The 27,984-nt window shown below is 39.9% G+C and overlaps 1 protein-coding gene and 1 long non-coding RNA gene across 4 annotated transcripts in view; both read left to right on the top strand.

Moving 5' to 3' along the window:
* The window catches only part of man1a2 (mannosidase, alpha, class 1A, member 2), a 116,519-nt gene that overhangs the window by 16,985 nt on the left and 71,550 nt on the right, over positions 1 to 27,984 (top strand). For both annotated transcript variants that reach the window (XM_062402536.1, XM_062402537.1), the window contains exon 3: positions 11,970 to 12,231. In XM_062402536.1, the coding sequence (XP_062258520.1) occupies positions 11,970 to 12,231 (262 nt within the window). The remainder of the gene's footprint in view (positions 1 to 11,969; positions 12,232 to 27,984) is intronic.
* Positions 25,460 to 27,956, top strand: LOC133967230 (uncharacterized). Of its 2 annotated transcripts, XR_009924024.1 has the most exons (4): positions 25,460 to 25,629; positions 26,606 to 26,723; positions 26,842 to 26,931; positions 27,421 to 27,956. It is a non-coding gene; the product is annotated as an uncharacterized LOC133967230 (long non-coding RNA). The 2 variants fall into 2 exon arrangements; XR_009924023.1 differs by lacking the exon at positions 25,460 to 25,629 and having other exon boundaries at positions 25,927 to 26,723.

The following is a 27,984-nucleotide window of genomic DNA, read 5'->3' as shown; positions in this document are numbered from 1 at the left end:
GCAAATTCAGGCCCCCCTTGTCCACAATCTGCACAACCATAAAAGCTGTAACAGAGCCATATGGGCCTGATAATGAATGCTTCCTGTACAAGAGCTCTAAAGCCTGAAACATGCTTCTGCGACTGCGTCTGCGTCTTTTCACGCCGCTGTGGCGCAAGACTCGTTTTCATTCATGCTTCCCCAACCGTTGCGCGTCTTACAAAGCAATTCCACGCCAGAACACTAGGCGGAGTATTGCTTTTTGTCGAAGACGACCTTAGAGACGCCTTCTTTCTTCTTCGTCGATTGTTTATTTACATAGCCACTGCGGCTCCTCGTAGCCTTTTTCTGGCGGACAAATCCGCCAGTCAGTGACAGGTTATACAAGTGATCATACTATCGGATATCTTCTGCCAAGTGCTCTTCTATTTGGTCCATATTCGTTCTTCTAAATCTTCCGTGATTTCTGCCGGTATTATGGGGCATGAAACCGGAAATGCAGCTCCAGAAGGGATGTAGAGCAGACCAATCACAGCCTTGCGGGCTGAGTGAGCTTGCGGAGCTTTGCCGTAAATTTTAGAAAAGTGGGTCGACACCCGTCAGCACGTAAGGAGGGATACATAAGCACGTAAGGGACCCGGAAGGGCTCTTGCGCTTCCGGGCCCGTGAAAACGCAGAAGCATGTTTCAGGCTTAACACCCCAGCTGGTGGATTTATGGTTGGCCTGCTGATGGGAAAGCAAAGTTCTTTTGAGGTATTAAGCTGTATTATAAATACTGTGATGATGGAACAGCAATGATTTTACAGAAAAATGTGTTGTTATTCAATTTCAATCAATACCAGCATTGATCTACATACAAGAGACTGGAAAATTTGTTAAATTAAGGTTATGCCCAATGATGCGTAATGTCGCTAATTTTATATCTACTTTACATGCTACATTAAAATTAGCAATCTCCACTTAATACAGCATCTGTATAATTGGAAATTAATTCAGGCAGTAAGGGGTTATTCAATTTATAAGTCTGTTTACAGGTTTGGAAGGAGAGAGCCTGACCGACAAAAATTAAATTGTTATGTTATAGAAGGAAAATAAAACAAAACAAGCATTTTTTTGCTTATGAACTAAAATATTTATTATCATCAATTACATCCAGTTAGTTTTTATAGTGTAACGTTTGGCTATTCAAAAATAGTTTATGTAAGCTATTACCTTAATGTGGAACGTTGGTATGTTAATTTTAGGTTTTCTGTCATCATAGTGTATCTGTATGGGACTTTTATTGTGAGGGGAAGTTGTCCTTATCATATTATACTATGAGAGAGAGAGAGAGAGAGAGACCTTTGCCGCTAGTAAGAAAGATATTGTAGTTTATACAGTTCTAAGGTTTTTTAACCGTGACGTTATGAAACCGCGGATATCGTAAAATCGGTTAAAAGAGACTACTAAAACATATTTGTTGGTCAATGCTTCTGACCGGGCAAAAATAGACGATTCTTTGGTAAGAGTTGGTAATCGAAACTCTTTCATATCTCATCCACAATTACATAGACGAAAGGCAACCAAGGTTTAGTGTTTATTTCATGGATTGCATGTGCTAGCTGCAATCCGTGATTTTTATGAATGCATTATTCAGCCAGCCGTGAAGTAGGTCAGAGGGGCTGGATGTTAACATGAGTAAAGCCTGAGGGCTCTCAGGGCTCAGGTGTACACCTGAACATACGTGAGAAAGCTGCATGGATTATGTACGTTTGTACACATCAGAGAGAACTGTACACACTGTACATTCTGCTGCTTCTGCTGTTCAATTTTAGTCATCATAGACTTTTCAGGGCATTTTCTTTTTTTATATGGTAAATTGATATTAATGATGGTAACTTGCCAGCTTGCAATATTGCCAATAACATTTCCATATTTATTTTTGTCCAAATCCACTTGAGTTTGTTCATTGTCAAACAACTGAATTCCATCATTGGATCACCTCACTGTTATTGGTAAGGAGGTGTCCACCTGTCCAAAAAGATGTACTGGGTATTTAAAACCAGTAAAATCACAAAATGAAGCATTATCACCTCAGAATCTGTGTTTCTGCAACACTATTGTAGACACAGAATCAGATGAAAATGTTTGCTCAGCTTCCTATTTCTCACTATTCAAGGTCCATGTGCCCTGATCCTTGTTTGGGCAAAGGTTTTTGTTGTACATGTTTAGGGTTACAAAAACAGCAAAGATGACATGGAAACGATAAAAAAGGAGAGGGCCTGAAAAAAAATTGTGTTACATTTATGGTACATTCTGTATACAAACATGAGGGAAAAGAGGACATCTTTGATCAATTAGAGGTAATTCTGTAGAATTATAGATTTAAAGAGATATAGATAATTTAGATTCGGTACAGTACAGTAGTGTGTCAATGGTGATTAAGCTCAGTATTGTTTAGGGTTTTGATGAGCAGCAACAACAGGAGAGTATCAGATTCACTGATGGATGGCAAGTGGGAGGACGGTTTTTTGAGACAAATATTTGGTAAAAAGAGAAAGGAGGATGGTGGTCAGATATGAAAAGATATAGTAAACAGCAAAGAGCTGTAGGATGTTAGGGCAGAGAGTGAATTGTAAGAAGAAGAGACGATGCAATTACAAACCCACTGTAATTTACCATGCCTGGGCTCCTCAGGCAGGTCGTTCCAGAGTCTAGGAGCTCTGGCGGCAAACACAGGGTCACACCTTGTTCTCATCCTTGACTTAGGAACAACCAGCAGGTTCCTGCCTGAGGACCTCAGGCTGCGCACAGGCTCATGAGGGGTTTATAATTCTAAAATGTATTTAGGGGCCAGGCCATGAAGTGCCTTATAGGAATCAATAAAATCTTAAAATGTATCCTTAAACAAACAGGCAACCAGTGAAGGGAAGCTAAAATAAGAGTGAACTGCTCTCTTCTCCTGGATTTAGTTAAAAGCAGCAGCGATCTGTACAATTTTGAGCCTATTGGGTGCTTTTTGCTCAAGACATGTTAAAACACCTTTACAATAATCAAACCGTAATAACCTAATTATGTATGATGATTTCAGTGTCTTTAAAACTCAAGATCGATCTGGTCCTGTATATATTCCTGAGATGGTAAAAATATGTCTGAACAAGTTTGTTTACATGGCTCTCAGAGTGTAGGTTTGTCAGATTTCAATTGAAGAAAATTATTTGACATTTTGTTTTTAATATCTGCTAGACAGTTAACTAAAAGGACAAGTTTGTAGGGTTGGTGGGCTTTACTGGGAGATATAATAGTGTATTGTCTGTTATTAGCAAACTACTGACCAATTATTATTAAAGTTCATCAAGAAATACTGACATCTTGTGCACTAGTAATCAGCTTACTGTTACTCACTTTTTTTGGGTTTGCGAGACCCAAAAAATGCCCTAATATCACCAGCACTCTTTCTTGTCGACATGACGCACTCACTTAAATCCTTGATTAAAAACAACAACAATAATATTTTAACAGCGCAGGGCTGTAGGTCACTGCTTGAGATGCATATACGACCTGTGCATAAGATGGTGTCTCTAAACTTCCCTGATCCCGAGGAGCAGCAACTGGAGTTGTTGTGTTTGGTTGTCTGTGTATGCTCGAAAACAGATAAGCAAAACCCCAAGCAACTAGGGTTGGGAACCAAAACTCGGTTTCAAATTAGAACAGAATATACCGGTAAAGAATATAGAATTTTAGTGCTGCTTATCGCTTCCTAAAATGCAAGGATGCCGTATGTATCTGCCGGGACCTGCCTACGTAACTACGTATCGCACCACGCAACAGCCTGTCCATTTGTTTACACAGGACTCAGTATGCTTGGTCTAAGATGACTAAGATAAGCCCCGTTAAACGGTCAGAAGTGTGGCTTCACTTTATAAAAGACAACGTCGACAAGGCAAAGTGTAATGTATGCAGGAAGCTCACCAAATATTTAGAGCATTTTCAGCTGGCGCTAGTAGCACCTCGCTAGCACCTCCAGTAGAGCTAGGGAGAGTGAGCTGCAACAGCAGCAACACACCGTTTCTGCTGACATTCAAGAGAAAGCTGACTGACATGACTTGTATGAATTATGTCAGTAGGTTAACTATAAATGAGACAAGTAGCTCAGAAAATTATTTAAAAATGATTTCCACTGTTATTGAATATATGATATAAGAGAATAATATTCATCACTGTTCTTACAATTATTGATGTAAAATTAGTTTACAGGGACAATTAGAAAATCTTGTTTTCTTGTTTGGTTCATTTATACACCAGTATTTTCAAGTTTCAACATTGCCTCTATCTCAATTACTTCATATTTACACAGTTGGGCTAAAGACATGGAGCTTGTCTGATTAGGCTGTGAGATAAGTTGTGGTTTCTTTTGTAATGTTGCCTGTTTAGCACAAGGCGTTACCACTACTGCCCTGGTGTAACATAAAGCACAGCTACTGTGCATCCGTTCGAGTCAAATGAAGATATTTTTGTTATCTAAACATTCAACCTCTTTTTTTTACATTTTGGAATCGAAATGGGGAATCAATAAAACCGTAGTTGATAAGCAGAATCGAAATTGGTAATTTCTTCTTATTATTATTCATTGGCCAGTACAATTTCAGTTTATTTGAGGGGAGAATTTGACCATATGTAAACATTGGTGGGGGAATTGGGAGGGCGGGGCGGGACGACAATTGTGACTACTGCCCTGACAAACCAATACGTTGTGTCTACTATGGTAGCAGAGTTAGAAAATTACAGTTTTATCTTTCTAAACAGATACACTTTAAAGGCATGATATCAGATCAGTACATAGATTTCAAAATTATGTATTTTTCTTCAACTTCAACATTCAGCTTGTGTCATGTGTATCTGCTGAGATTAGTCTGCAGAGCACCTCTCACCAAATCAGTAAAATCAGTATCAGAAATGTTTTACTCCTCTACATCAATAATGGCATCAGCCCCAAGAATCCATATTGGGCGGGGTCTTGTAAAAATGATTTGCAAAAATACTGTAGAAGTTCCAACTCTGCATCGTGGAGTAGCACTTTTACATACATACACTAAACTGTAAAAACCCTTTGGTCTTAGTTTCCTTGCATAAATTAGTAAATTATGTTCGATAAAGACTTGACTTGTTGTCTATGACATCTTTGTTTGTGAGTGTGTGTGCGCATTGTTGTATGTCCCTATTTGTTACCATGGTCACATGGCATCTAGCCTGTGCTGCTTTACCCAGAGGCTTACATATCCTCAGCTCTCTCTTAGATACTCAACCAGGCAGGAGACAGCTGCTGCTTCTATCCAGTTCCCATAGAAAGGGTCGGCCTTTGCTGAGCAGCAGATTTCATGACATCTCTGAGGAAAGAGGCAACTCCAGTGACTGGAGTGAATGACAGTTGATAAAATGTGGGAATTATTACTGGCAGACCAACGTGACTTGAAGTAGCAAATCAGGGAGGTGGGGCTCTGCTGGTTTCTATCACACTGGTGTGTGAGGGACAAGCTGGTTTAATATCAATTATTATTGATAGTATTCTAAAGGAAGAGGGAGGCTCAGCGCTGTCACCTGGGAGCACAATAGTGTGGCCCATGCTTAGTCTTTGTCAAGGTAATTGTGTCAGGCTGCTGTTGATGTGCTCTTAATTGCGTGTTTGACATATCAGACACGAAGGGAATCAACGGTAATGCTAGAGTGAGTCTGATAATGGCTCGAAGGAAGAGAAAAGAATGACACAAGATAAAAGATGGAGGAGGGATGGAGAAAGGGCATGTACAAGGAGGGAGAGAAGAGGTCGTAGAATGCTAATGTGCGTGTTAGAGTGAATTTCCGCCTTAATCGCTGGTGTGCAGTGTGTGAAAGTGTTTTTTGTTTGTGAAAGCATTTTTCTGTATGTACATATACCTACATGGAGCAGAGTCAGTTTCCATTAGATGTGATGGTGTCAGGATAAGCTTCAATTTTTTTTTGTCATGCTTGCAGGCATCACACACGCGCACCCTGCTGCATGTGAACACTCAGACATTACACAGTCACCCAACAGCGGCACCGTAATATCACATTTAAATGCATGTTGCTGAGGGCACACTCATTTACAGAGGCATAGAGGATGGCACTTGGAGGAGGGGTGATCCCCCTCTGGGTATAGACACACACACAGGCACAAATTGCAAGAATATAAAAACCTCACCACAGAGCTTGAAATAGAAGAGACAAATACTGAATGCATGCATGCATACTTCACAGTGTGCAACGTGTGACACACACACACACACACACACACTAGCTGTACCGCATACTGTAAAAAAACTATAAACACTTGTCTACTACATATAAAGTAAATGCAGCACATTTGAAACACTTGTACAGATGCATGCATTACCTAGAACAAGCACATACAGCAATTGCCATCTTGGTGTGGCAAAATGTTTTCTATAGATTAAAGTCAGATGCACAGAGTTACAACATGAATATTTATGAGTTGTTTCCAGAGCGATGTTGCATAACCACGTAGCTGTTTATTTTTGTCTCTGTTGGCCCCACATTCATCGTCATGATAGAATTGTAAAATAGATTCACATTGCGTTGTGCGAAGGATAATTAGTATGACTGTCTTCACTGTCCCATTGGTTTGAGTCACAGTCGAATTTGATCTCATTCTCTCACAGTTTTATTTTCTTATTCTGTCTTGACTCTTTTGTGTCTTGCACGCACATTTCTTCTTCCTCACGCACTGCAACAGACTGGTGGAATGGCCTTGGGTTACATTTCTCACCTAGTGCATGCTTGGATAGACTGGAGCCCCAACTGAACCTGAAGAGGATTCATGTTCAGGATGGTTTGTTCATAGGTGCTGATCACACATAAGCTGCTTACAGAAATCCACTTAAGTCTGGAGGGGCTGTAAATGAGAACGCAAATGTCTGAGTCAGTTGCTCTGAACAATTTGTGTAGCGTTTTCTACCAGCCCATGTAAAAATACAGCTGGAAAAAGTCCAGATAATTGACTTTTTCGAGTGGCCATGTTGAAGACGTTTCTAACATGCGACGAGTGCAAAACAAGACAAATGCAATGAACTATTTATAAAAAAAATAAAAATAAGAAAAAAAGAGGAGCCATACTCTTAGAAGACGCTGACAAACATGTCAACTTGGAAAGACAATGAGAATCAAGAGCTTTTGTCAATGAGGGCCGACACTGGTGTTGATGTGCTGTAACGAAAACACTGAGCTTTGTATTTAGTTATATTACCAGTTATATTTAGGAGACTGATAATCAATGAGAGTGTATAATTTGGTGCAGCTTTGATGAGGTATGTGCTCTCCAGACACTCCAGTTGTTTTTGGGCCAAAGAAAAGGAGGAAAATCATGTTTTCTTGAGTAGAACCTGTTGGAATGAAAGCTTCAAAGACTGGTAACATTCTCATCTTCCCAGAGATGTTGGAGGACTGTGAAGGCTTGCAGCTGAGTCCACACAGATCGCAGCAGGTCATCAGTTCCTCCCACATTTCCTGTGTTTATCACATGGAAGGTCATTGAAAACTCACAAATTTTTCATATTTTTCCTTTTCACTCAGGAGATTTTTCATACGTGTTGAATTCTGCGGCTCACATCTAGCAACAGTGTTAATTTCGTTGACGAAAACTATGACGAAATATATTCTTTAACGACCTTTTTCCCATGACTAAGACGAGACGAAGATGCAACGAAACTTTGAAAATAAAAACTATGACTAAATCTATTTTAACTTTCGTTGACGAGACGAAAATGTTGGTGGTTGACTAAGTCTCAATCATTTTTAAAACATCATCGTATCAGGCCGTCATGGAGTATCAGGAGCGGGCGAGTGAGTTTGTGTGTGTGTGTGTGTCCTCCCAGATAGCGCTCCGGTCCGTAGCCCCGCCCTCCGCGCACTCGCTCAGAGAGACACAGTGAGATCAGAGCTCGTTCACGTGGAGCAGCCTCTCAGTGACTCACTGCTTCTTAACTATGGAAACAGTGAAAACACAGAGTTTCTCTGGTCTCAGCTGCTCAGAGATCAGCGCAGCAGCTTCTTGATCAGAGCAGAAGCTGCAGTTGGTTTCTACCGAGCTGCAGTATCTGTGTTCGCCTCCAGTCTGACCTGCTCTCCCTTTTTGTTTTCACATTTAAAATTAAATATATATTTTTAAGGCTGCAGCTATATGTTTTTTATAGAAAAGGAGTTTAATCTGGCTATTAAATGTGACTTAAACTAGACTAAAATGTTCTGAGTTTTCGTCGACTAAAACTAAGAAGGATAAAAAGGACTAAATGTGACTAAAACTAATATGCATTTTCTTCAAAAGAATAAGACTAAATCAAAAATAGCTGCCAAAATTAACACTGTCTAGCAAGTTCTAATTACTTTCATTAACCGCTTGTTTGTGACCCTTTTTTAAAAGAATTTCCTTCCTCATGCAGTTCATATCATTGTTATGGATCCTAGTGCAACATGAATATGAAAACATCAACATTATTCCAATTAACTTTCATATTTATTTAAAATGTATTTGAAGCCTAAAGAAAGCAGAAATCCTGCTAATCAAATTATTATTTCAAATCATCAACTGCACGCATAAACCATGTTTAAATTATCTTCCTTCCTCCCACACTGCACCTGTCAACTAAAGATAATGTACACACAGGGTATGACCTATACATTTATTTGTAATATGCAGCGTATTGTCCAACTGGAATAGAAAGGATTTGCCATCCTGCATCTGGTTGTTTATTTAACAGACGTGAATGCGTTTGAGCTGCATCAACCTGGAGCTGAGCTGTAATTGTCTTTAATTTTGCTCTGATTCTGTATTTTAAATTGTTTGCCACTAGAGATTCAAAGATAAAATTATTCTCAGATAAGGCAAACGTCACTGTCCAGCTGTCACCTTTGCTTCAGCACCCTACTGTGTGTGTTTGTCATTACTGGCCCACATCCTAGCAGGGTTGAGCTGAATCAACACCCTGCGGCTTTGTACCAACATGTGAAACCACAGATGAGGTTTCCATGTCTGGCTCTCCTCCTCATTGTGATCCTCTACACCTCTCCTGTTTCACGGAACTGATGTAACACAGGAGTTGTGGGGTGGGAGGGTAAGGATCACTTAAAAGATGCAAATTACAGACGAGTCTTCTCTGTATGCAGAATTATGTCTGACCCCTTGTTTTTGTCTGCTGCCGTTAATTGACATGTTGCTGTTAAAATGTTGGCTTGTCCACACTAGTTTTTACTAAATATATGTTTTTTGGGCACTTTGTCTTTATTGACGGGACAGTTAAAGCCTGGACTGGGGAGGGAGATTGGGCAGGACACGCAGGGACGGGTCGCAACCTAACCTGCAGTCGCTGCAGGGTCCAAGCCTCTCAATGCGGGTGGTGCTCTATACCAGGCCTCAGTGGTGGTTGATAAAACGTGGTGCATGGTGAAGCTTGATTACCTCTGTCCGTTTGTCTGTCATTCATCAGGATACCTAAAATAGTACTGAACCGTTTTTCCTGACATTTATTGGATGTGTGGAGCATGACTCAGGGAAGTACCAACAAAATTTGAGCTTGGTGGAGGTATGCACTCCCAAGGGCCCCTTGTAGTTCATTTTAAATTTCTTTAAGCTTTAATCAAACAATTACATACATTTACATACAAACAAATTATATTCATACTACGAAAATATTATGGTACATCTACAAGAGGCCTGGAATCCCTACCCAAATTGCAGGACAAAGACACCTTGAAGTTTGTAAATGTATTAATTTATTGTGACATGTGGTTTACTTCTCCAGGCAGTATAGCAGACGACATGTATCCAAAGAACCAGACACTGACATAGCTCATTAATAGTCCATTAAAGCACCAGGTTTATCACATTCGCTCCATGGGCTGACACATCTTGACTTTGGTATCCTGCAGAGGTGTGGACTCGAGTCACATGACTTGGACTCGAGTCAGACTCGAGTCATGAATTTGATGACTTTAGACTCGACTTGACAAACTGTAAAGAGATTTGCAACTCGACTTGGACTTCAACATCAATGATTTGTGACTTCACTTAGACTTGAGCCGTTTGACTTGATAAGACTTGCTCTTTTCCCCAAAACACAAAGATTCAAAAGTATGTTATTAAGGAGCGCTCTGTATCTTTCATCGTGTTTGTGTGCGTCTGTGTGTGCAGCGCCGCCGCTCCAAAACGCGCACTACGCGCTGTGCGCTGGGCACCAAGGCCTGATGGGGCACCAAAAAATAGGCCACTGAAAAATCATCATAGTTATAATAATTATGTAGCTGAGCGTTTGGTTGTGTCATAAGTCCAGCTTCAGCCGACAAATGACACGAGAGCAGGTCATGCACTGGGACAGCACACCCGTTTATTCTCCGTTCATTTTACAACTTCACTCGTCACAGCACCCACTTCCTTTAAAACCCCCTTTCAAAATAAGTCACTACCAACAACCCACTTAAAACCGGAAATACAAATCAACCCTCAACAATAACATCATTAAATAAATTAGCTTACAATTATAATGCCGATTATTATAATTGTTTCAGTATAGAAATATTAGGTACCTTTTAGACATAAAAAGACAAAAAAGGCAGAACAAGAGATATATTAAATTGCTCAAAAAAAGTTAAAGAAGATTTACTATTCTTGTTTGTACTTATTGATGATTATTTAACGTAATCATAGAGGAGTTATGCTTAGGGCACCAAAATGGCTCGCAGCGGCACTTGGTGGAATCATACTACGTCCACATCGTGCACAAATGACTGACAGACTTTTGGCCAATGTGGTCTTTTGCAAATGCAATGCAGCATAGGGCCCTGACATATAAAAAGCACAACCCTGTTCATTGTTATGTTCAAGTATTTGTTATGTTTCTCACATGTACACACACACACACACAGACAATATGACGTGAGATAAACACAGGACAGGACAATGTTGTACTTTTGTACAAATAATTACAGTTGCACTTGTTTTTTCAAATGTGTTCATTCTGTAGGAGTGGTTTAAAATGAAGAATATTCTTGCAAAATATGAGTTAAATGTTAAAAATGACTGGTTAATAGTGCAATAGGGAAGTGCAATGTTGGCACAATTTTTTTCTGTAATTTCAATTGCACTTGTTTTAATAAATAAATACAGATTTTAAAAGCATACATGATCTGTGTAAATATATTATTACTCAGTGATCAAAAGGACTCGAAAAGACTCGAAACTCAAACTGCAGGACTTGAACTTGACTTGAGACTTGTTAGTCTTGACTTTGGACTTGACTCGGGACTTGCCTGTCTTGACTTGGGACTTGACTCGGGACTTGAGGGCAAAGACTTGAGACTTACTTGGGACTTGCAAAAAAATGACTTGGTCCCACCTCTGGTATCCTGACTTCAACTTCTGTCAGTGTGGTGTATCAGATATGTGCAGCTGCCTCCAATCCTCGAGTGCAGCACGGAGAAGCAGAGAGGTGGTGGAAGAAGTGTGTCGGGGCTAAGCAGTCAAATCTTATTACAAACAGCAGACAGAAAATCACTTAGATCTTCACTGTTCGAAGACAATAAAATGACCTCCATAATTTGTTAGGTGACGATGATATGAAATTCATCTTATTGTCAAAAGTAATGCACCAGTTCCGGGAGGCTCACCCCGTTTCTACCTACTTAAATTTGCAGCTGTGATAACTTTTTTCTTAGTTTTCATCTCCGTTACAGTGGGATAAACGTTTCCCAAAGGGTCTGTGCTTGCTCTCAAAACTTCATCTTTAATAAGTTTGAAATACAAATCCCTCTGCATACCTTTCTTCTCCCTATGTGTTTTTCTGTTTTGTGTCAGCCTTGGTTAAAATAACTCTTTGTATGTGCACCCTTGGAGGACCAGCATCCACTCCATGGAGCTAATAGGGATGCAAAGTAAAGAATAAAAACAAATCTCATTCCCTGCCTGTTTCCTTTCCTCCTATAGGGAGGAGGAGGAGAGCCTGCGGGACAAGATACGGGCAGACCACGAGCGAGCTCTGCAGGAGGCAAAGGAGAAGCTAAGGAAGTCACGTGAGGAGCTGCAGGCTGAGATCCAGACAGAGAAAAACAAAGTGATGGAGGACCTGAAAAAGAAGGACCAAGGGCCTAAACCTTTGCCACCTGTCCCGATGCCAAAAGTGGTGGGTGTCAGTGATGGAGAACCACCAGAGCCTGACGTCAAAGAGAAACGAGACAAGATCAGAGAGGTAAGATGACCAGGTCTACTTTGTAAATGTCAAGTTGATGAGTATGTTGGTGATGTTATTTCCTGCAGTGTACGCAGTAATGCATCATTGGATTGATGCAGGTTATGGACTTCTATAGGTGTGACCGGCTCATATTGCTAAGGTGCTCATATTATGTATCTAACAAGAGCCATCAGAGAAATATTACACTATCAGTGACTGAGTCACTATAATAAGCACCTCCTCCTTTGGTGTTCAATTTATCTGAGCTTCACATTTAATAAAACTATCAATTTAGTTTAATATAAACCCTTCACTTAACACATACCAATGTAAGGTACTCACTCAAAAGCTTTTAAAAAACTCATCTTTGATTAAAATGTCATTCTCAAATTTAAGGGTTTTATGAAACACTCAACTTTCTTAACCCCTTTCTCTTCTCTACTTCTGCAGCAAGTAGAAATGTAAACCTTAAATCTTTGAGAGCTTGAAAATTTGGTTTAAATGCTTTTATCTTGAAAGTCGGGAAAGGCTGGAAACAAGTTTCAATCTGCTTCAGTATCTAAAAAATGCATATCTATCGCAGACAAAGTTCCATCAATAGTCCACGAAGAGTCATGCACGGGACACATTGGATTTTAGGCATTACTCCACTGTGATTGTTTTTGCAAACATTTCGAAATGAGAGCTAATTCCTCCCTTTTCAGGGGAAGGGAGGTAGAGCAGGTCGTCTATTAACCAGAGGGTTGGTGGTTTGATCCCCAGCTTCTGTAGCTCTCATGCCGAAGTGTGTAAAGAATGTGAGTGGTTGATAAGACTAGAAATATGCCTTAAATATGCAGTCCATTCACCATCCTTAATGTGTGTGTGTGTGAGTTCCAGTTGGTGAATATTTCTACTGTACCTCTGAATGCATTTTGTCGCATGCTGTCTGTCTCAGCACCAGCTTTTTTTAAAGGCAACAGCGAGCCAGACGGGACAGCACCCGTGCAGAATACAGATGGTGCTATCTGCTGTAGAGACCCTGCCAACCCCGGCCTCATCTCCCTCTCTGTGCCCTTGTTCTTCCTTTCTGTCCTCCCTCCTGATGCATGTTCTCCTGCATGAGTCCTACATATCGTCTATCTTGAAACATCACTTGGAGTCGAACCACTTGCCGAGCACGGGACCAGGCCTATTCACTCCAAAACCCGCCTTTGTCTACAACAACCCTTTTGTTCCCTTCATAATTACCATTCAGACAGAACACCACACAATCCCAGATGCAAGGAAGTCGTAGCTGTACGAGCTATAGTACTGCACACTACTGATTGCCTTGTGATCCAAGGAGAAATCAGACAATACAATAACAATTGTATCTTTTAAATACAGGTCACAGGCAGTTACTGAGCCTGCATCGAGTATGCAGTATGAGCATCCATTGTTTATCTGTCATGCCACCAAATGACATGTAATGTCATCATTTAAGTAAACCAGGCAGGTAGTTATTGAGCCAGTCTTTAACCAAACTACTTTCCATCTGTCTATACTCTCCTGTATTACTTTTCTGATTATTTGGTTAGGAGTGGTATTTGCACAGTTCATTACGATTTGCTGTGGAGGAAGTTTTGAACTGTTGCTGTATGGTGATGCTGTCAATAAAACAAAAACACCAAACCTCTCAAACAAGCTAGTCTTCATGTTAAATATATCTAAAATTACAACATTTGGTGATATAATACAGATGACAGATCAATTATGGGATCAGATAATATCAATTATGTCGGCTTCTGGATTTTCTCAGAAACTGATTTGATGCGGCTGCTTAGACATGTTTACCCAGTGCATCAATAAGCATTAGCAAATCTCAGCATCCCAAACAACTACTGCTACAACTTCTGTTTTTGTAGCCTGATTGCCATTTTGCATTGTTATGTAATTTGGAGTCAGTATGTATTTAGCGAACTTTGGCCCATATCCCACGTCCATCAATGTGGAGGACGCAGGGTTTATGACCTATACTGCAACCAAACACTGAGGTTATCAGAATGATTTGGCTTCACTTTCGAGAGCCCTCATGTTGGCCAAATTCTTATAAAGTCAATGTTTTTTTCCGATACAGAAATTAACTTAGTTTTTATGTCTTCCAAATACAAACTATTGACTGTACAAAGCACATAAACACTCCTTTCCCACCACCTCTACTCTTTTGCTGTTCTTCTAATTACACGTCTTGGACATTAATGGCCGTTAAACCTTTGTCTGGAAATAAAGACAGAGTTTTGGGCAATAAAAGAAAAGGAATGGAATAGTTTTGACTATTTACTGTTTCATTGCTATTCGCCTACGGCATCATGAGATTTTGTTGGCCCAGAGCAGTTGAAATAAGCTGGCTGTTGCAGTTAATGGGCTGTGATACAAAAGCAGGTTCCCTTTCAGTAACTAATGTTTGTTCATCAATAATACTGGAAAATAATGCACTAGTGAAAATAATGTTCAGTCTAATATTAGAAGGTTATGTTGCCCCCTCGAGAAATGAAGATTTCCTAATGCAGCAGCAGTTATTTATGAGTCTCTTATGTACTGAAATCTTTGTTCCTGCTTTAGATACACAGGAAGTCTATTTCTGAGAGGTTACAGTGCTTTGTTGGATTGCTTATTGAAAGTGCTCTGTGGATTTTTTTTCTCTTTTCTTTGCAAAGACAATTTAAAATGGTCATCAGTGATCTTCTAAAAAAAATCACAGGTCAAATTTTGTATGTTTCAAAGAACCTTTTATTTTATTTCAAACGGTAAAGAAAAGGGGTTTTGTATAAATCCACATCATATATGTATTTATTGTTAATTCAAAATCATAGACCTGAAGTCACGACCTATGACTAGTGATCGATTCTATTATTTGGTGCATATGTTTTTTGTAGAGCATTGTCATTTCAGTGGTGCTGAAAAAAAAAAAGGAAGCTAACCCCATTTACAATGCATCTCATGTGGATCTACCATATGGGCTGGTTTCAACACTTGAGATGATTTCAGAAAGTAAATGTATCAGTGTGATATCAGTCCCCTTAACATGCATGATTTTTTTAATCAAGATCCATTAATTATTTCCTTCCTACAAATATTATTTTGTTCTACTGTGTACGTATTTTCTCATGTAATGCTCAACACTGACTTGTAAGCGAGTCTGACATAGCATGTGGCAGGCAGGTGACATTTGAAAAACCATGCTTTCTTCTAAACATTGTGCTTATGAATTTTATATATATATATATATATATATATATATGGGTGGATGACATAACGCATGAGTTTCCTGTAATTAAGTGTAATTGTTTATTTAGATGCATTTTGCCACTTAAACAACACATGGATGTGAGGCATATTATGGTACTTTGTTTTAAACTTATGATTTTGTATGAAATATCTGTTATGTTTTGATTATATATTTTAAGGTGAATACGCAAAATGTCCTGCGGTGTGACCGTGACATAGGTGAAGCATTAAACTTACATATTAACAAAATTAATCAGAAATATATGGAGCAGCTAATAATTGCAATGCATTATATTGTATATAATGACTTTATTAATATTAGGTTTTAGTATGCACAAAAGTAGTATATTAGTATTAACAGCAAAATACCTTTCGTAACACAAATGCTGTCCTGTGGCGTGACATGGAAAATCTGATTTTTTCAACGGCAGTTACACGGACACCTATAGGGGTCTTTAGTTTATCCCCCTACCAAGTGAGTGTTAGCCTCTGATTCATTTCATAAATTTCACTCTGTTTGTCAGACAATGAATGTCCTTTTTTTAGAGTCCTGTAGTGTGACGTCTGTAGTTCAAAATTTGTAAAAAAGATATTTTTAAAATTAAACATATTAAGGTTAAAACGGTGTTATTATTCAGTTAGCATAAAATGGCCACTAGGATGTAAATGTCCTGGGGTGTGATGGCCCGTCCTGTGGTGTGACGGCCATGTTCTGTGGTGATTCTGTCATTCTGTAAGAGTACTTCTTAAACTTTAAACATACCTGATTTGTACTTGAAATCAATAAAAGTAAAATATTTTTTAAAAAAATATAAAAAATTATACAAAACATTTACAACAAATCTACGAAACACTAGCAGTTTAAAAAAAATCAGCATTTGAACATTATATTTTCATAAAACTATAATCCTCATTAGGTCTTTATTTAAAAAAATACTGTTTCACCCTTATTTGTCAACTACCCATACTACACTGCTCAAAAAAATTAAAGGAACTCTTTTTTATCAGGGTATGGCATGAATTCAATTGCACTTTTTTGATAATTATCTGGTCAGTTAAGTAGCAGAGGGGGTTGTTAATCAGTTTCAGCTGCATTGGTGTTGATGGAATTAACAACAGGTGCACTAGAGGGGCAACAATGAGACGACCCCCAAAACAGGAGTGGTTATGCATGTGTAGGCCATTTCAAGTTTCTCCCTCTTGATCACTTCGACTGGTTTTCCATTAGTGTTGGCTTTAGCTAGAGTCATTATCTCTACTGGGAGCATGAGGCGATTTCTTAACCCTACAGAAGTTGCACAGATTGTCCAACTCCTCCAGGATGGCACATCCATGCGTGCCGTTGCAAGGAGATTTGATGTGTCTCCCAGCATAATCTCCAGAACATGGAGGAGATTCCAGGAGACAGGCAGTTACTCTAGGAGAGCTGGACAGGGCCGTAGAAGGTCCTCAACCCATCAGCAGGACCGATATCTGCTGCTTTGTGCAAGGAGGAACAGGTTGAGCACTGCCCGAGCCCTACAGAATGACCTCCAACAGGCCACTGGTGTGAATGTCTCTGCCCAAACAGTCAGAAACAGACTTCATGAGGGTGGCCTCAGGGCGCGACGTCCTGTATTGTGCCCTGTGCTCACTGCCCAGCACCGTGGAGCTCGATTGGCATTTGCTATAGAACACCAGAATTGGCATGTTCGCCACTGGTGCCCTGTGCTTTTCACAGATGAGAGCAGGTTCAACTTGAGCACCTGTGATAGATGTGAAAGGGTCTGGAGAAGCCAAGGAGAATGCTATGCTGCCTGCAACATCGTTCAGCATGACCGGTTTGGTGGTGGGTCAGTGATGGTCTGGGGAGCTATATCCATGGAGGGACGCACAGACCTGTACAGGCTAGAGAATCGGGATGAAATCCTTGAACCCATGGTCAGACCCTACGCTGGTGCAGTAGGTCCTGGGTTCCTCCTGATGCACGATAATGCCTGGCCTCATGTGGCAAGGGTATGCAGGCAGTACCTGGAGGATGAAGAAATTGATGCAATTGAATGGCCCTCACGATCGCCTGACCTAAACCCGATAGAACACCTTTGGGACATTATGTTTCGGTCCATCAGATGCCGCCAGGTTGCTCCTCAGACTTTACAGGAGCTCACTGATGCCCTTAGACAGATCTGGGAGGATATCCCACAAGACACCATCCGTTGTCTCATTAGGAGCATGCTGCGATGTTGTCAAGCATGCATACAAGCACGTGGGGGCCACACAAGATATTGAGAAGCATTTTGAGTTGCAGAAATTTAAATTTGGCAAAATGGACAAGCCTGCCACATCACTTTTTCACTATGATTTTCGGGTGTCTATAAAATGTAGCCCTCTGTAGGCCTTTTGTTCCTAGGACATTAAACTGTCCATATCAGTATAAATATCCAACATACTTTTTTTTCACAATGAGATCTGATGTGTTTTGAAAGTGTTCCTTTAATTTTTTTGAGCAGTGTTAGGGCTGTGAAATGATTAACATTTTTAATCAAATTAAACACAGGTTTCTATGGTTAAATCATGATTAATCGCATTACAGATTTCTCTGTATATTTTTGTGAAAACAAACAATTTATAACAAAAGACGGATATATATATTTAACATGTTTTCTTTTAATAATCATAAATAAACAAAACAATGGTGCTGCAACTCAGGAGTTCTTAAGCAGTTCTCTTTGCTATTGCATATGGAACATTAATATAATCTTCATCCTAAACAGAATTCGGGCTTCTTAGCCATTGTATGGTTGAATAAAACTTTTTAAATCAAACAGAAATTATTTGAGCTTCTCAGCCCTTCTTTTTATAGGATGGTTGGAATTTGTTTATATTTTTTGTCAAACAACCATTAACCACACCATGACACAATCTAATGCCTCTCAAGGTCCTCTTAGCAGTCGTTCTTTAGCCAGTTGGTGAGGCAAACTAACTTGTTCAGATTCTCTGACAGTAAAGCTCACCGCTTATTTTGCACAATGTGTCCTGCGAGTGAGTCTGGTTTGGCGCATTCCACTTGAACGCCCCCCCGACGACCAACACATGCTTTGCGTTGTGGTGGTACTTTAGGCGGGTATTACTACTGTGAAACGATAACGTCTTCCCACAGAGTGTGCATATCACCTTGGTTTTATTGAATGTTCGATCTTTGTTTTTTTGGAACACGATCTTCCCGTCCAGAAGGTTCTCAGGTTCCTCAGAATTATCCATGTTGTTTGTTTGTTCGAATAGCAGCTGCCGTCTGACTGCATTAGAGCGGCGACTAGTGCAGAGTAGACGGAATTGTGGGTATATTGGAAGGTCCTTGTGCACATGCATTAAATGTGTTTTAACGAAAAATTAACAAATTAATCCTGTAATTTAATCATAATGCGTTATTTTTCACAACTCTAATATATATATATATATATGGCTCTATATATCAACAGGTGTCCCAGCTGCCAGATTTATTCCCTCATTGTTACAATTAACAATGAGGGAATGACTGGAGTAGTTGTCCAGTCTTTCTATCAGGGTAAAATATTGAAACAAAAAGTACTGCGGTTTCATGTGCTGTTCGATTCTTTGTCATTGTAGCTTGGATCACAGTACTGTTACATTCACCTCATATTGTTCATATTGCAATTTTGAGCAGCTCAGTTGGGAAATGTCCAGATTTTGAGATATGAGGAAAGACTTAAGACTGTGGCTGCTGGATAACTAGAGGTTTTCTGCATCTTCCCATACTTCTAATGTAGCATTAGGGCTGAGTAAGAGGTTCTCAAACCTTATTGACTGTGAGATGCCCCCTATTTAAAGCATCCACCCCAATTATACAGCAGTATTTTTGAAGCAGCTACATTTGTGTTTTTTCTACAAAAGACAATTTTAAGTGAAAGAACTTGAGAGGCAAGGCACACTTGCACAGCAGCTTTTCCTATGTATTTTCTTATTTGTAATCTTGATCCTCATCTGTATTTTCCCTCTTCAACATAAAAATAAAAACATTTCAGCTGCTTCATGCTCTTTCATACAGAAGCCCCTAACTCATTTTGCTTTTTTGCCTCATGTTATCAGATTCTCTCTCCACCATCAAAATTATGTTCCCCAACTGTATTTGTGTTGCATTTCCTGTGTAGTGATGGTTAATTGTCATTTTAGGGTAACAGGAATACTTTGTTGCTGCTTGTGTCAACAGCCTGTTACATGGGGCGACTAATGGCTCACCTGGTTGATTGTGCGTCTAATGTACAGAGGCTTAAGTTTCGTCTTGCATCAAAAGAGTCTTTTCTGCTCTCTCTCCTCTCCCGTTTTACTCTGTCCTTTGAAAATGAGGGCTCAAGGCCCAAAAACTAGCCTAAAACCTAAAGGTATTAGTATGGCTCACTGGAAAACCTCAATTGGACAGAGTGTCATGGCTTCCTCTTTGTGCTTTGCCGTTAGAAGAGTTCATGACGTGATTGCAGCAGCGCAGCTCGACTCCACTTCCTCCGCTGACTTGCATTTTAACTCCATTAGCGCAGGAAGAAAAACTTGTTCTTGATCACACTTTAATGAACCTCGATACACACTAACCATAATGCAGGAGCTATAATGGCTTCTTCAACATTAATGCCAGATCACCCATAAGATATGAAAATGTACCTCCAGTTTCTCATGGAGGTGCTTCAGAAGGCAGCGGTTCTCTGGATGCACAAACCAGCTAACCCTAACCCTAACCACACTTTTAAATTATATAATCATCACAGACACTGACATTAAATCAAATACTGTGATTATTTGAATTATGTCTTGAAATATGTCTTCAGCAAGATGCAAGCCAAAATTCACAGGTTTTCACAACACACTATTGTCAGGATAGGAATCATTTTATTGCATTTCTATTTTGCCTTGTGAACAATATTTTTAAACTGCATTTCTGAAAGGATTCATAATTGCCTTCAATAAACATTACTGCTGGATAATGTTGTGCTGATGAAAAGAAAAAGGTTGCAGGACAGAATGCTTTACCTGCATTGTGTACACAGCATGAACAAACTAGTTACATTTTGTAGTTGGCCATCAATAAAGGAAAGGGCACTAGACTATCTCTATCATTATCTATCTGGATATTTTTAAGAAAGTGAGATTTTTTTTTTAAAGAATTTGCCCCCTTTGTCAAGATCTGTGCCAAAATTGACAATAAATAGGTTGTTCCTCGGCCCATGTTCCATATTTCCACCAAGTTTTGTTGAAATAATTTACATAATTTAATACTTGGCTTAGCAATACAAGCCTTAAGTGTTTTGACTGTAAACTGCCCCCTATTTAACGCATCCATCGAAGTCTACCACGGGCTATTTCTATTTAAAGCAACAAACTAAAATAAAAAAGCTGTATTCTCTCGCTCCAGTTTTACAGAGTGACCAAAAGTTCAGTTAATCCTCCGTCTCATTTGCAGGTCAGAGGGAAACAAACTCTAACTCGTGTTCTTTTGGATTGTATGCTTAACTACATCGTGGTCTAAAAGAGCAAGAGTCAAAATATCATCCCTCCCTTTCTTCTTTTCTCTTTGATTGTGAATCAAATCGTGACACCAAGAATTGCCAAAGACTCCCACTCTCCCTTGCTTTTGCGATAGTACAACAGACCTATCAGCCCCTCTGGAGAGTCTAACTGTGTTTGACTGGAGAACTGGTGCTAATTTCCTCTATTTGACTAAAGACAGTAAGAAAAATATCTTTTTAAGTGGAGAACAGGCATAATAATCAGCAACAATTAGATATCAGGGGATGGAGAGGGAGCGACAGTGAAGCTGGCAGAGGGCAACATCACCCTCTTAGCTGCTGCCACTGAGAAAGACGAGCTCTATCTCTAGCTTTGATTCTCTTTCAACCACCAATAAATGGAAGGAAACTGCCTTAATGAAACTTGAATGATGCTTTATTGACCTAAATCAGTGAGCTAGACACAGAGCGGATAGAGACAAATGTACATTTTTATATATATATTATTATGAAACCATTCAGAAAATATTCCTGTGTTTATAAATAGATCTGGTTCCCGGACTCAAAACAACAAACCCTGTGTTGCAGAGATACTACATTGAAGGAATAACCCCTTTTACAAATGTCTTTCGTTTTATATCATAGTCACTTGGATTAAAATGTGGCTTTAGACAAGCTCACATTCCCTTTAAAAAAAAATTTTTATACGCACATTTTTTATCCGAAACTGATAAAACTGATATTATGATGAGAGTAGAGTATTGTAAGATATTTTTGTTGGCTCCATAAATTACACTGGGGTAACAGTATCTTACACCACAATCTAGAAGACTTGGCTTGGATGCTGAATAAACAGAGGCTTTTACTGTCTTTATTTCACAGTGAATTTATTACCACCCTCTCCCTAAGTGTCATAAGCGTATTTACTGCAAGGAGAAATTCAGCTATTCACATTCTCACCACCCTCGTGCATCTGCAAGGTCTTCCGTTAAGCCGGATAGAAAGCGTCCAGTCGATATGGAGAGGAGGGGAGGAGAGGTTTTTAATCTCCCTCAGACTCTGACCTTAATAACACAGGGCCACTCCTGGATGGCAGGTTTGTTCCAAAGTGAGCTAAAGAATACAATGTGCCATGATTAATACATTTACAGGGGCAGTACAGAGACTGAGCCACAGAGAACTTAGCAGATCCCCGTAGAAGGATGTAATGGACGACTACAGTGAAATCTTCTCTGATTCTAGGTTCACCTCCACACACCAAAGAGGGCTTGGTTTTACAATGAGTGCATTTACACAAAAATGATCAGCTTACACAATAAGTGGTTTTAGGTTTACAGTATAATAGATGGTATACATGTTATACCAGCAACAATAACTTAATATTTTCATTGTAATGACTTGGATGTTAAAATATCATGCACATTGCAACTGTACTTTATATTAATCAGGCTGGATTGTCCACATTGAATCTTAGCTAGAATGTGTTTTATTCATAGTTACATCTCTAAACTGTTGCCCGAGGTTTCGATCCAAACAACCTCTCCTGTCACCTCAAACCGAAAGGATGTCCACAAATGTAGGCAACAACTGACACTGGGCCTTGACTTCAGCATGCCAAACTAATATGTAAACACAGCAGTGACTTTACACAGCCAGTAACTATGTTTAAAGATGCAGTGATTTATCAAAACCACAGTGGGAAATGCTTTTAGACAAGGTTGAAAACGAACTTAACTTTATGTAATATTTCAACTAAAGCAATATCCCCTTGGGCTATGCAATATGTCCAAAATACCATATACTGATAGAGATCATTTCATATCCAGATAATGATGCATATCTCTTACTTGTTTTTCTTGGCCTTGTTAAATTGAGGCCATGTTTGCGCAGATTTAAGTCGTAACAGCAGCTGTTATCTCCGTCAATCTTCTTTGTTCTTTGTCGTATCGTGTGCTGGGGGCAAAAGCCTCTCGCAGTGTCTGAGTATGGGATCTGTTTTGAGCACTCGACTTTAGTTTTGTGGGTCTCATCCGTAGACTCTCTCTGTACCATTTGACATGATTCTTGTGGTCAAAGGGGTCAGTGGTGGTTTGAGTTTTCTGGTCAATGTCAGACTTTTTATAACCAAACCATGTCCATGCCTCAAAAGTTTCCCCTCGTTAAGGTACGACTGGTCTGTCAAAAGAGAACTTAAAAAGAGTTTTCCAGCAGCAGTCATGACAAATTGGAGTAGATGAGCAAACACATAGCCCTGATAATTAGTTTGATATGGTTTTTGGTTTGATAAGCAATCAATGAAACTCAGCCTGGACATTTTGTGTTTGGGAATTAAACACAGGGAGGTACAGTATACATATATAGCATCCAATATTAAAATTGTTTAATTATCTACAATTTTAAGACAAGCCACTTTTACCTAGTGTAACATGTTTTTATTTTTTATTTATTTTTCTTTTAAAGACATATTTGTATTTAATCCTCACGTACAAGGAGCAGTGTCAGTCGTAATCTTGTATTTTTGGCGGAAATATATGTAAACATAATTTCTGTGTTATTTCCAAAGTCCTCGTTGCCTGTTGTAGCTTGTGCCTCAGGGATTGGAAACAGTGGAATGTTTAATAAACCAGGTCAGATACTAATGGAGTGGTGGTTTTAAGACTTTAAGCAGCTTGGTAAACTGTTGCAGAACAGCAACAGTAAACTCGGAGGGGGGGACTGCACACATGGGGGTCTTTAGTTAAAATGGTTTGATAATACCGTTAATTAATCATACAGTATTGGTGGAAATGATTACAGTGATTCCAGCCTTGCCAAGCAGCTGACACAGAAAATCTGATGAATCCTGCAAAGGGACAGACTGTGTCTGTGGTGGTTTAGACAGTGATTAGGGTTGAAGTCTTAGATTACAGTGGTTACAAATTGACAAGAAGATTATCCACCACCAGGACTCACTAGGAATAAAAAGGTGAGGTTGACCAAGAAGTAGAAAGTAACGCAACAATTATATATAGTAGACATATGATGCTCATATTCAGGTTCATAAATTGCTTAATATTTGAACAGGTTTACATTTTCTATATACTTTCTCATACTCCTCGCTGAAAAGCGGTAAAAAGGGTAGAAGACACCAATGAAGATGTCAAGAGAGTTTGTGGTGATAGGAGCTTACGCCGGGGGTCTGTGTGTTGTCAAGAAAATCTTGTGATCTACCTAGCAGAATTAATACTGCTTCTGTCTTCTGCTCCAGCTCTCACCTGAATACTGAAGAGGATTTGTTGTTGTTGTGAATGCAACTATCCAGTGAAAGGCAAACTCTGGTTAAACTCCGTTGCCAATTCTGCAGATTTTACCCGAAGGTCATGGAAGAGGAAATGGCTTAAACATTTTGTTATGTTGCTCTGATTGTTGCTCCGCTGGCCCACTCTGTTGTGATCAGTCAGCCGCTTCCCGGGCAAATTGTCTGCATCCACGCTGTCTTTACCTGCCGGCATGTCAGACCAGTCCCTAGGCATGCGTAATGTGAGAGGAAAATGGTTTATTATTAATTATAAATGATGTATCATATATGATCATATAAATTGATATATCATAAATCATCAATTTAGTTACCTAGCTTGAGATATTTTTCTTTATTAAAACTAGGAGCAGTGCTGGTTGCCCAGTGTCAAAGGGGATGAAATATTTCCCCAAGTTGGTTGGAAACAAAAAGAAGTATAACTCTTGATAAATTACCTGTTGTTGGGAACCGAGGCTCGAAAGAGGATTTCAGTGTTGTAGGAAGAGGTCATGTGAGTGAGACTGGGCCATTCCTAGAAATGTTTAATGTTTAAACACACTCAGTCACAACCAAAATAAATGCATATAATGTTGTTCCTCCGCTCTCAGTGTAGCCCCTACTCTCAAGTAATAACAGTTTCCATTCAATTTTATTTGTATTGCGCCTAATCATGATATACTTTATCTCAAGGCACTTTACACAGAAGGTCAAGACCTTTAAAAAAAAACATAGAAACCTAACAGTTCCCACAAGGAGCAAGCAGTTTGGCTACTATGAAACATAAGCCTAAACATTTTCCTATTCAGGTTAGATCATTTAAAGGGGACATATTATGAAAATTCCACTTTTGTAGTGCTTCTACACATTAGTTTGGGTATCTGGCATGTCTACCGTCCCAAAAACTCTGGATAAAAATCACTCCCGCGATTTGTTGTGGTTCCTCTATTTCAGAAACTATGTGCTAAAGTGGAAACTATGTGCCAATGGAATTTCCCCCGAAATAGACGTCATAGTCGAAAAATGCCCATTTAGTACATTCCCCCATAGCTCTATGCACTCCCCCACTACCACTCGACCCACCCCTAGATGGACCCTCCCACTTTATAGAAGATCGGTCCACCGGTGTCCGCCATTTCATTCTTGCAAGCCTTGGAAACACTTGGATTAGCTAACTAGCAGCATGAATCGGTGGTCGACTGCAAACATGTCTCCAGCTTCAGAAGACACAAGATTGAGATGGATTGAGTTCATATATGATGGCACCGTTCCTGCCACCACTTTGAATTGGACTGTTTTATCAACCTGGGCCAATATAACGCTGGATTCTCTAAAAGGTTGTTATTGAAAGAGGGGTCGGTGCCATCTTTCCATGGCAATACTGAAGACGAGGGAAATGTAAGTATTTTGTTTTTACAATTCTGGTATTTGCTTCTTTTAGACATTTTGTGTGGAGGCTAGTGCCGTTAGCATGTTGTGCCGTGTGTGTGAGGCTAGTATGTAGTGGTGGGGGATAGGGAGAGACTTTACAGGAGTTTTCATTAATCAAGGACGGCTGGCGAGTCCACGGTGAACGGTGATCACATGGCAGGTTCGTGAGTGTTGTGGTCTCCACGCCCCCCCCCCCCCCCTCCGCTCGAGGGGCCGTAGCACCTACTACGAACCCCGGTAGCAGCTGCTACGAGCTCTGGTTGTAGCTGCTGGAGCTTGAAGTTAGTTACGGATGTGGGAAAAAAATCAGCGGCACAGTACTAACAATGCTTTTTGTCGAAGACGACCTTAGAGACGCCTTCTTTCTTCTTCGTCAATTGTTTATTTACATAGCCACTGCGGCTCCTCGTAGCCTTTTTCTGGCGGACAAATCCGCCGGTCAGTGACAGGTTATACAAGTGATCATACTATCGGATATCTTCTGCCAAGTGCTATTTGGTCCATATTCGTTCTTCTAAATCTTCCGTGATTTCTGCCGGTATTATGGGGATTGAAACCGGAAATGCAGCTCCAGAAGGGATGTAGAGCAGACCAATCACAGCCTTGCCGGCTGAGTGAGCTTGCGGAGCTTTGCCGTAAATTTTAGAAAAGGGGGTTGACACCCGTCAGCACGTAAGGAGGGATACATAAGCACGTAAGGGACCCGGAAGGGCTCTTGCGCTTCCGGGCCCGTGAAAACGCAGAAGCATGTTTCAGGCTTAACTTCCAGCTGCAGCTGCTGCTATGGCCGCTCGTTCAAGATACCGGAGTATGTTGTTGTCATAATGTGTAGGAATAGAACGATTATTCATTACCAGCCCTAGTTTGGGGAAACGTGTCCTTGTATCCTTGTATGCATGACAGTAGTACAAACATGAATAACATTGCTACTTTTGGTGTTCAGGCAAGCACATCTGTTCACGGTGCTAGGCTACATCACGTAGCATGCCAGACGGACCGACCAAAGATGCGCACACATGGAACACAGCTTTCTATGAAAACACTGCGACCTCACTACAAAGGTACAGGTTTGTTTACCCGCAGTTACTTCGTCATGTCATTGATTGTGTCTCCGTGTTAAAGTTGTAACAGCATCTCATTTGTTGTGACTCCATGGATATTGTGTCTGTTTTATCATAGGCACACAGAAAACTGTGCTGCACTGATGTCGGTGTTGGGACCTCAGCTGTAAGAGACCTTGCTTGGAGGAGGGAGAGGACAAGATGTGACGTGAGTGACTCAATATTTAATCTAAACATTTCAATAATCACAGATTACCATCCTACACTTTTTTAGCTGTTGCAGCCTTTTGGTGAAATCTTTGTCGTTCTAATAGAATGGAATCTTCCAACCCTGTTCATAAGACACCTACATATATTGTCTATGAAAAATGCCTCCTGGAGCTGTTTGAGGTGTGTCCTGTGTGTCGGCTGGGGACAGATGTAATATATAAGAAGGGCGAGTGCACAGCAAAGCCGGTGAAAGCAGATGCAATTTTCCTTGATTCTTAATGGCTCTATTTAAAAGCCAAACAATGTACAAACAGTATGTGAAACATAAATAACATATCAATTAACTGCTGTCTTTAAATGGTCCTCACCATTTAAAGACCATTTATTTATTGTCTTCACGATAAATAGAATAATATAATTATAAAAAGAAAATAATAAATACAAAAAAGTGCAAAATGTCCAACTTTTTCCCCAATTTGTATTACAGATTACATGGATAACCTGTTGGACCTCATCTTTCACGAGGTTTTTCAGGACCCGGCCCCATATGTGAATGAGGTGCTGAAGATCTCAAAACCTGAGGATCTCTCTGCCTAGTATGCAAAACCTGACAAGCAGCAAGTTATGGCCATTTATGTGTCGAGTTTCAATCAAGGGCAGGTCTGAACCCTGTATAACTTCCCTGAGCATCAGGGAACACTCTGCGTATCTGGAGCACCGAGCAGGAGGGCAGGACCACCCTGATTCTCCGGCCCAGAGGGCCCCAACACCAGCTCACAAAGCTTCTGTACGCCAAATACCTGTAACGGCTGAGCAAAGTTCACATTGTATTTAGAGAATAAAAGGTGACACACAAATATAAAGTGTTCCTTTGTTTACAGTATAGCTACTGATGGCACAAATTGTATTTTTGTAATGAATGTATTTATTATACTTGGTATTTTTTGTATTTATTACCTCTGTCCCAGCCAGTACGTTTAATAACTATGATTAAAAAGCTCTGTGGCAATCTTTCTAGCAATCTTTCTGACAGAGGGAAGAGTAATTTATG

The sequence above is a fragment of the Platichthys flesus genome, chromosome 13 (assembly GCF_949316205.1).
Source record: "Platichthys flesus chromosome 13, fPlaFle2.1, whole genome shotgun sequence".
Taxonomy (NCBI): Eukaryota; Metazoa; Chordata; class Actinopteri; order Pleuronectiformes; family Pleuronectidae; genus Platichthys; species Platichthys flesus.
Note: the sequence above shows the minus strand (reverse complement) of the source record. Positions and strands in the feature narration are given on the sequence as shown.